The following is a 9,335-nucleotide window of genomic DNA, read 5'->3' on the forward strand; positions in this document are numbered from 1 at the left end:
CTTGATCTCCTGACCTCGTGATCCACCTGCCTCAGCCTCCCAAAGTGCTGGGATTACAGGCGTGAGCCACTGCGCCTGGCCAAGTTCATTGTTCTTTAGTATCTTGTGTCTACGTCTGAGTATATTCGGTTTTCATTCCCCCGGGAGGATAAGGTAAACCGGAAAAGCATGGACTCCCCCAAGGAAATGTTTCTGTCTCCAGGTATTTTCCTACTCTAATTAAAGTCCTTCCATAAGGTCCTGACCCCAGCATAAGTCAGGTACTAATAGTACCTTCCAAATGAACCCCCAGTTTGAATTCAAGGAAAATCAAGTCCCTTTAAAACTACATCTCTGTAAGTTTATCAAGTATTACCTGGTACTAACTTAGGAACATAACAACTCTCCAAATATGACTTAGCATATCACTTCGTTTCAACAACATTTACTATGAATAAACCTAAGAACAATAAAAACAAGACAGGGGTCTACTCATTAACTGCTGTGCTGAAAAATTATCTATCAATCCTTTCTGGCCCTTTAGTGGTTACAATGTGTTTATTACTCTCAGTAATGCACTCTAATTTACATCATGTTATGTAGAGAATTTTAAAATTTTTATTTTGCTCTAAATTCTTTCAAATATATACAGTCTGTAACTACTCAAGAATAGGTTACTATCAATTAATAGCTTCTCCATCTGTACAGGTGATTGACAACTAACAATTGGCTTGATCATGATTTGAACGGAAGATCTCTTTGGTTTTGCTAAGTGTCATGTCTTGCATTATCTTAATGAATTAAGACCAATTCTATATTTTTTCAGTAATAATGATAGTGAAAATACTAAGTAATAAATGGTTTGTCACTATCACCAACAATTTCATAAACCTCACATACTCCTATTTAGGTCAAACTACAGAACAAGGTACAATGAAAAAGTAATTGGGATGTAAAGGATAAAGCATATTCATAGATACTATTGGTACTAGAGTAAATATTTTAATTGGAATATGAGACCAGTGCTAATGTGTCTGCATTATCTTTTGCATTTTGACTGTTGGTCCTTCTAAATTCCTAGTTTCTCTAGAATTAAAGTGAATTTAAGACTGACTTCACCAGCGGCATTATTCTGTACTGGACAGGTTCATGGTTTTAATTTAGTCACAGAGAACATCTGCCACCAGAAACAAGGCACTAGTTTTCTCTTTAACTTTTCTGAGTTCAAAAACTATGCACAAATATGAAGGGATTATTACATAAATATGTATACAGATATACAAAATCTAGCTTGGTAAAAATAATGAAATTTGAAAGTTATTGCAGAGAAACTGAACATTTGAAAATAGAAATACCTAGAAGACAAATTTCTAAACAGAGTGTCTCACAGGGAGAGACAGCCACCATTTTCTGGATAATATATATTTTCTGATGACATATTTAACTTGAGATGACAGAAGTCAGGAAAACATGCCACATGACCTCTTTAAAATGATATACAAAGCTGATCTTGCAAGATAAGACAAGAATCTGAGCCAGCCAGGGTTTCCGCTCAACTACAGAATTTAAAATACTATGCTCCTTTGTTCTTGATAAATAGGGGTGGCTAACAACAGAGTAACCTTTTTTGTTCCTAATTACTCCATCTGACCAGAGAGGCAGGTAGATGCCCTGCTTCTTTTCAGGCTGCCTGATTACCCTGACCTTATTTGACCACGTATAATATAGGTTGGGAAGAAAGGAATACTTGGGATCTAAAACTCAAACTACTTCTATACTGCACTAAAAATCCCCGACCAAAACTTCAATAACACACATTTGCCATGGTCAGTATCACAGACATTCTGCAAAGGACTCAGCCTATGTGACATACATGCCTATTGCTCACGAAACTGAAAGTGTTTCAATGTCATTCAACTCATCAAGGTATCATAAGAGGAGTTGGAATACACCTTTTACAAAGACAGAAATGAAACTGAAGAACCTATGTCCAGTTCCATACTAGGAAATTAATAAAGCATGAACCAAACCGTTTTCCTAGACAGTTCAGATATGGTTTTGTTTTAATTATCTTGATATTACTTTGGTTCTTTACTACCCGTTACAAGGCACAACCAATCTTCCTCTGCTAATGATTCCAGATCATTCTGATTTGGTGTTGAAAGAATAGTACAGGAGGTCCTTGGTATTTTAACTCACCTTCAAATCAAGGGCCTCTAAGCACACTTTTAGAAGACCAATGGAGAAAGGGTAGGGACCTGCAAGGAATCCTTGAGGTTAAAGTATTTGTTTCCCAAGTGGGAGGTATCTCCTACTATTCCACAAACATATTTAAAAAGTGATTTTATTATGTTATGTTTATAAACAATGCCAGTCTACTTAGCCATGTGTTCCCCTGAGACAGCTTTCTATAAAGGATACTGTTAATGGATTGCTGGTTCAATCTGCCTATGATGTCATTATTTCCAAGATCTTGAAAGAGACTATTTTATTTTGGGCGGCTGTAGGCTCTATTTCAAGAAATTGTACAAAAGCACCATTATTCTCTAGGAACCCAATCAAAAAACTGTTTATTTTTAAAGTTCAACTGTTGTTGTTCATTTCTATAACAGTACAGAAACTTGTGAGTAGCACATTAGATACAGCCACGGGCCATTTATTTTACTTTTAGAGGTTGGCCCTTAGCATTGTGGAGCTAATTTTAATGGATAACCAGCAACGGTTTATATCTGCTCACAGACTGATTTCATACTTGACTACTAGGTTTTTCAGAGATAATTTAAATGGCTTTTGTAGATGGTGTATATTTTTGATTCGGCCCTTGGGACTTAATGTGGTTTAGCAATGCTCTGTAATTACACTTGCAATTCATCAGCAATAAGACATAAGCCTCTTGTTTCACGATAGGCAAGGAGTCTAAATACCCCTTTTCTTCAGAGTACTAAATGAGATTACTTCTCTCTTTCCCTGTATCTTTCTCTCTCCCTTTCTCCCCACTCCCCACACAAGTTTGAAGGCATGTACACACAGGAGCACACATGAACACATACAGAGGGACCTTCATTAACTTGCCTTGACACAGAGCTTTACTGCAAAGCATTTTAGAGAAAAAAACTATTACCAAGATGCATGGTAACTATAGATTAAATGATTATAAATTAGAAACAATTGTCATTAGTCTCTCATTCCTCCAAAATGCATTCTCTTAACAAGTGAAGTGCCACAACTGGACACTCAGGGAATGCTGGGTAGGTTAAAAAAGAAAGCCACCACCAACTTGTGTAGATCCAGAAGTCAAGGGGAAAAATAGTTCATCAACTATACTCTAGCTAATGTGACCAAAATTCACACTATGACCTATGTGTTAGTTTGAATACAACCAAAAATGCCAATTGTGTCTATTTGCTACAAGCACTCTACCCAAATGTGTGAAGGATGAGAATCCAGAAATACTAGTTCTACAGTTTGAGGACCATCTATTAAGCCATGAGCAATTGAAATAAATATTTTTTATCAGATATCATACCATTGGAGAAAAAGAAACAACTATATGTCTGTATTATTTTGTCTGCTTTCAAAATAGACATAACTATGTATTTTCATATTTTCCCAATGAAAACTAAATTAACACTGCCCTTCTTTTAAAAACAAAACCCCAGGTTAGCATATGTACAGTCATGATCTAATGAACCCAAAAGTAAATATCCAAAACCACCAGGCACACAAGGCTATTATCACAAATCTGAGCACACACCAAGTTTGTTTAACACCCTTTTCATAGCAAATGAGAGGATCAAACATAGGACTGAGCTGTTCATTAAGGGAAATTTCCAAGGTGAATTTCCTAATATTTCTGATATATATATATATATATGAGGGGTTACAAGTAACCTTGACTTGATGAGCTGACAACCCTATAATAATGAACTGACAGCAGCACATCTAAAAGAGGATGGATTTTAGGATTTCAAAGGTCAAGAACCTTTGAATTGGTCAAAGAACCTTCACTACATTAAAATGTAAGAATATTTCCAATCTCTGGAATTAAGGAATTCTTTATAACAAGAATTATCTCTATAGATAAAAAAGAATTGATTTTTTCATAATAGTATTCAGACTTCAAGTTATTAAGTAAACATAGACACAAAGTTAGCTAATGACTCCTTAAACAATGATATCAACACAGGCTTGTTCTTTGTATTGATGATGAGGTTGCTGCATTTACTATCAGAATGATGTGTACACTGAATTGTACTTTGGTGGTGGGCAAAAAAATCCAAGAGTTACAACTGCTGGCTCTTTCTTGGGCTCTCTTTTAACCAAAGGCATACATTTTTGAGATGGCTAGCTGAGCTTTCAGGCATAGACTTGACTGAGAAACAAACCATGCTTTGCTAACTAGCCTATGCTGATACTAAATCCACTTTATCTTGGATGCATTATTTACAAAAGAACCAAACAGCTCACTTGTGACTGATAATGTAAGAAGATGTAGTGAACATTTACCTGCCAAAAAAAGAAAAAATCATCTAGCCTTCCACAAAGGAGACAATGTCTTAGGATTTGAAAGAAATATTATACGTTGCCTTGCATCTCTACAGCAACTAGCATCGGAAGATTTCTAGTGACTTTTCACACATTAATGCCCATAAAATGCTAAGACGCCAAAGTGGGCATTTTATAGGGAGAAGAATGAACCAGATCTGGGTCTCCCAGCAGCTGAGAACCCACACTACCATTCCCAAACTAGGTGGAAAAAGGGCAGCCCAACCACAAACTATAGCCAGCTAGATGGGCCCAAATTGCCATTTTTATCATCTTGTCTCAAATTGCACAGTCATTATCCAAGTCACTCCCTTCATTAGATCATAAGTTCCTTGAGGGTAAGAGCCCCTCAGTCATAATTATATACTTTCATACTACTAGTACGGTCTCTTGTTCCCAATAGGCATTAAAGACATGTGTGAAGTAATGAAATGGAACTCTATACATTCTATGTATTTGTTACAGCTCTGCGTAAGCTTTTCATAATGTTGCATAAGCCTATAGACCTAATTGTAGCAGGTCAGAGACAAGAAAGCATATTTGGAAATATCAGCACTAGTCTAACTGCCAAGTAGTTGGGCATCATTTCAAAGCCAGCTACCATCTGATTACCAACACCTCATTTTAAAAACATATGAGTTTGTAATGTCCAAAGGGCTTCCATGTCTTGCTCTTCTTTGAGCCTGACATCAACATTGTGAAGAAGAAAGTACCATCTCCATTTCTTACATGAGGAATTTATAAGCATTGAGTTTATTTTGCCCAAGGTCAGAAATGAAAAAACTGAGAAGAGTATCCAATCCCTCAGCTCCTAAACTCATTAATTCCCTTTCCAGTACACCAATACAATGCATATCCAAGTAAACCCACAAACACACACAGACTCTTCATATATACATTTTTATCCTCCTAAAAGATTCATACAATAGGTCTACCCTTTTCATTTCAACCCACTTCATGCTGGTACTTACTATTTCAAATGGCTTTTCCCATTTAAAGACACAAGGCTAGGTGATTTACTGACAAAACTCCAACAGGTTTCGTTGGCTAGTTGTACCAGTTCTTAGATGGCCTTGTTTTGGAGCTTGCCTCTTCTGGAGCACTCACCAAGGGAACTCCTCTATCAGAGACAGGGGTATCTGTTTCAGAGAGCCTCACTAGGGAGATATCATTACAGTGTGTAATAGAGGGAAGCCAGTTCTAAGATCATTTGATCAGAAGGAGCTGAGCTACTTGCTAGGCAGGAGATCTGCAAAAGCAGCCGGACAAGCAAGAGAGGCACTAGCTCTTTTTACAGCCGCCTAGTTTCAATCTTAGATCATGTAAGAGATAGCTCACTGCTGACATACATACAAGCACACTCACACAGCATACATTCATGTTCTCTCTCATACAAACAAGCAAACGAGGTCAGTTCTGCTGTAGTATTGTTGTCTGCTAACATTTTCATGAGTGACTTCCATTGTTTTCAGCAGGAACTTGACATTAATTGAGTCCAAGAAGCCAGTATATTATAGTTGCAAATTTCAACGTCAAGTTGCAAATAGGAAGTCAATAGGTATAATCCAGCATCCACACTCCATATACTGCATATAAGGAACAAATCATTCTTTTTCTTTTTTTAAATACAGTTCTTTTTCAAATGACTTCTTAAGACTCTAAACATATGCAGCACCATACTTTGTTATTCATTGTGTGTGCTGCATGAGCTAATGCCCAGAAGATGCTAATGATTATCTTACATGTACTTATATTTGCAAACCAATGCATTATTACAGGTTTCAGCTTTTTGTTTCCAATATTGGTGCTTCTAAGAAGAGAAAATAAGATCCATAAAGAATAGAGGTAGAAATATTTTAAGTACAAAAAAACAAAAGTAATTACCCTAAAAGATGCCTCAGAGAAATTGGTAGAAAAAGAAAAGGGAAGCAAAACCTAGCAAGAAAACATTTCCTAGTTCTTAGAGAACATAACATCCTTGGAAGCATTTAGATGGAACAAATTAGATAGACCAACATCCCAAGCAAGCAGGATATGGCAAACCAATGTCTTGAGTCTCTGGAGGTCTCGCTGCTCTCTGTTACTATCCATGGATAATAATTATCCCCTTTATTGTTCCATCTCAGTGAAATATCAACAAATGTCCTCAAATTTAAGCTTGGAAATTCAATTTCTGAATTTCCTAGAGATTTCTGCATACCACAGAGGTGGCTGAATGTTGCTTTTCAACCTGTGCATCATGGCTCATCATCCTAGGTCCTTGCGCTATTCCCAATTTCTCTGTACCCAAATCGGCTTTCTACAGGGAAGGTGTCCATTTCATATCTGAAGAGAAGAGCTACCTGGGGCAATGGAGATTTGGTATTATTTCTAAAGTAGGAACTTAGATCACTTTAGCAAAGCTCACAGTTCACCAAAAAAGTGTCTTCTTGCCAGAATTGGAGGTTAAAGAATTTGAACTGGTGTAAAATGCAACACTTCCTCAAGTTTTTGCCCCTTGCCCTATGTTTACATGCCCGTATTTTAAAAGAGCTCAGCATGCATTTAAACATCTCATTTGGGAGCTATGGTTAAGGAAGAGGAAATAACATCTATTAAAAACAGCCTTTCTTAAATAGTGAAGGAAGAATGGAACATGACAAAAGCTACTTTCTGCCCATCCCCCTTCACAATGGTAGGGGATAATCATTTAGCTGACAAGGGCCTTACTTGTAGGAATTCCCCCATCTTTGAGCCCACCAGACAAATGTTTTGCATTAAGGAAAACTGGCATGGGTATTTTTTAAAATATCATAATATACCCAAAGCAGTCTCTTTAGAAATTAAAAGCCTGATCTGAAGGACGAACTCATAATTGAGTATGCTGGTTTTCCCATGGCCTTTCCATGCCCAGCTTATACAAGCTCATAATTCGCAAGTGGCTGAATGTTTATTACTTTACTACCTGGTTGCAGCTGCTGCTGTCCACTTATAGAATATATGGCTTATCATTAGTCCATGCTAGAGTAGATGTCTACCCCAGCACAAGATCAGCTTTACTTCCCTAGTGCTCATATACATACAAAGCAAAGACTGCTATGTGCCTAAGTCTTTCTGTGGACCTGGAAAGCCCCCAAGCTGAGATCACAGGGCCCAGCCCTTACCACACAGGAAGGAAGACAGGGTATTTTGGGAGGAAAACTGCAGATAAAACGGAAGCAGGGCTTGGTGGAAGGAGCTGTAATCAGCAGGCCTGAGGGTAAATCGGTCAGTAGTTCTTGAGTCATTCCTGTGGAGACTGCAGTGTAGCTTAGAGCACATTCTGACAAAAGCACTGGGCAGAGAGAAAGGGGAGGAAACTTGGGTGTTCATAATAAATGTACATAACTCTGTATCAAATGATGCTTGTCTTAGAGTGTTCTTTTTTCTTCAAGATCGAGCCTGATAAATCCCCTGTGTCATAGTACTCCCAATTATGCCAGTCAATCACCAGCTGGTTTTGTGGCCTTTAGCAGATCACCTAGCATGCCCTATACTCTTCTGCACAGCTTAATAATGAAGGTCTATAGGTCACATAGCTGCATAAAGAGAGGAAAAGAAAAGATCTTATGTCGGCCCAACATTCCTTTTTACAGGAAAATATACCAACTAATGCTTTATCCTTGTTGATTTCTGGTTGACTTTCATTTCAAATAATCCTGAGCCCAAAAAAGAGGTACTACTCTTTGAGGTGTCAGATAGTAACTGAGAATATATTATTGAGGCCCCTTAAGTAACCCATCTGTGCATGAATCCACTTACTCGAACCACAAATATTTACCAGTGCCTATGTGCTAGGCATCATACTAAGTGATGGGTGTAAGCAGATAAATAAGTGTCTACCTCTGAGTGAGGTTATAGGCTCCAGCAGTGGGTTTCATTACTGGCCACACATTATATATAAAATGTATGTCATACAGTGTGGCGATTCCTCAAGGATCTAGAACTGGAAATACCATTTGACTTAGTCATCCCATTACTGGGTACATACCCAAAGGATTATAAATCATGCTGTTATAAAGATACATGCACACGTATGTTTACTGTGGCACTATTCACAATAGCAAAGACTTAGGACCAACCCAAATGTCCATCAATGACAGACTGGATTAAGAAAATGTGGAACATATACACCATGGAATACCATGCAGCCATAAAAAAGGATGAGTTCATGTCCTTTGTAGGGACATGGATGAAGCTGGAAACCATCATTCTCAGCAAACTATCACAAGGACAGAAAACCAAACACTGCATGTTCTCACTCATAGGTGGGAATTGAACAATGAGAACACTTGGACACAGGGTGGGGGANATGTATGTCATACAGTGTGGCGATTCCTCAAGGATCTAGAACTGGAAATACCATTTGACTTAGTCATCCCATTACTGGGTACATACCCAAAGGATTATAAATCATGCTGTTATAAAGATACATGCACACGTATGTTTACTGTGGCACTATTCACAATAGCAAAGACTTAGGACCAACCCAAATGTCCATCAATGACAGACTGGATTAAGAAAATGTGGAACATATACACCATGGAATACCATGCAGCCATAAAAAAGGATGAGTTCATGTCCTTTGTAGGGACATGGATGAAGCTGGAAACCATCATTCTCAGCAAACTATCACAAGGACAGAAAACCAAACACTGCATGTTCTCACTCATAGGTGGGAATTGAACAATGAGAACACTTGGACACAGGGTGGGGAACATCACACACCGGGGCCTGTCATGGGGTGGGGAGAGAGGGGAGGGATAGCATTAGGAGATATACCTAATGTAAAT

General features: G+C 37.9%; 1 protein-coding gene across 1 annotated transcript in view; it reads right to left on the bottom strand.

Moving 5' to 3' along the window:
- LOC108543005 (serine/threonine-protein kinase PAK 3-like) overlaps positions 1–7,790 on the bottom strand; it is a 43,851-nt gene extending 36,061 nt beyond the window's left edge. Inside the window, exon 1 of the mRNA XM_017893317.1 lies at positions 7,668–7,790. Within this exon, the coding sequence (XP_017748806.1) occupies positions 7,668–7,790 (123 nt within the window). The remainder of the gene's footprint in view (positions 1–7,667) is intronic.
- Positions 7,791–9,335: the final 1,545 nt, after the last annotated feature.

The sequence above is a fragment of the Rhinopithecus bieti genome, unplaced genomic scaffold, assembly GCF_001698545.2.
Source record: "Rhinopithecus bieti isolate Rb0 unplaced genomic scaffold, ASM169854v2 scaffold_24222, whole genome shotgun sequence".
Taxonomy (NCBI): domain Eukaryota; kingdom Metazoa; phylum Chordata; class Mammalia; order Primates; family Cercopithecidae; genus Rhinopithecus; species Rhinopithecus bieti.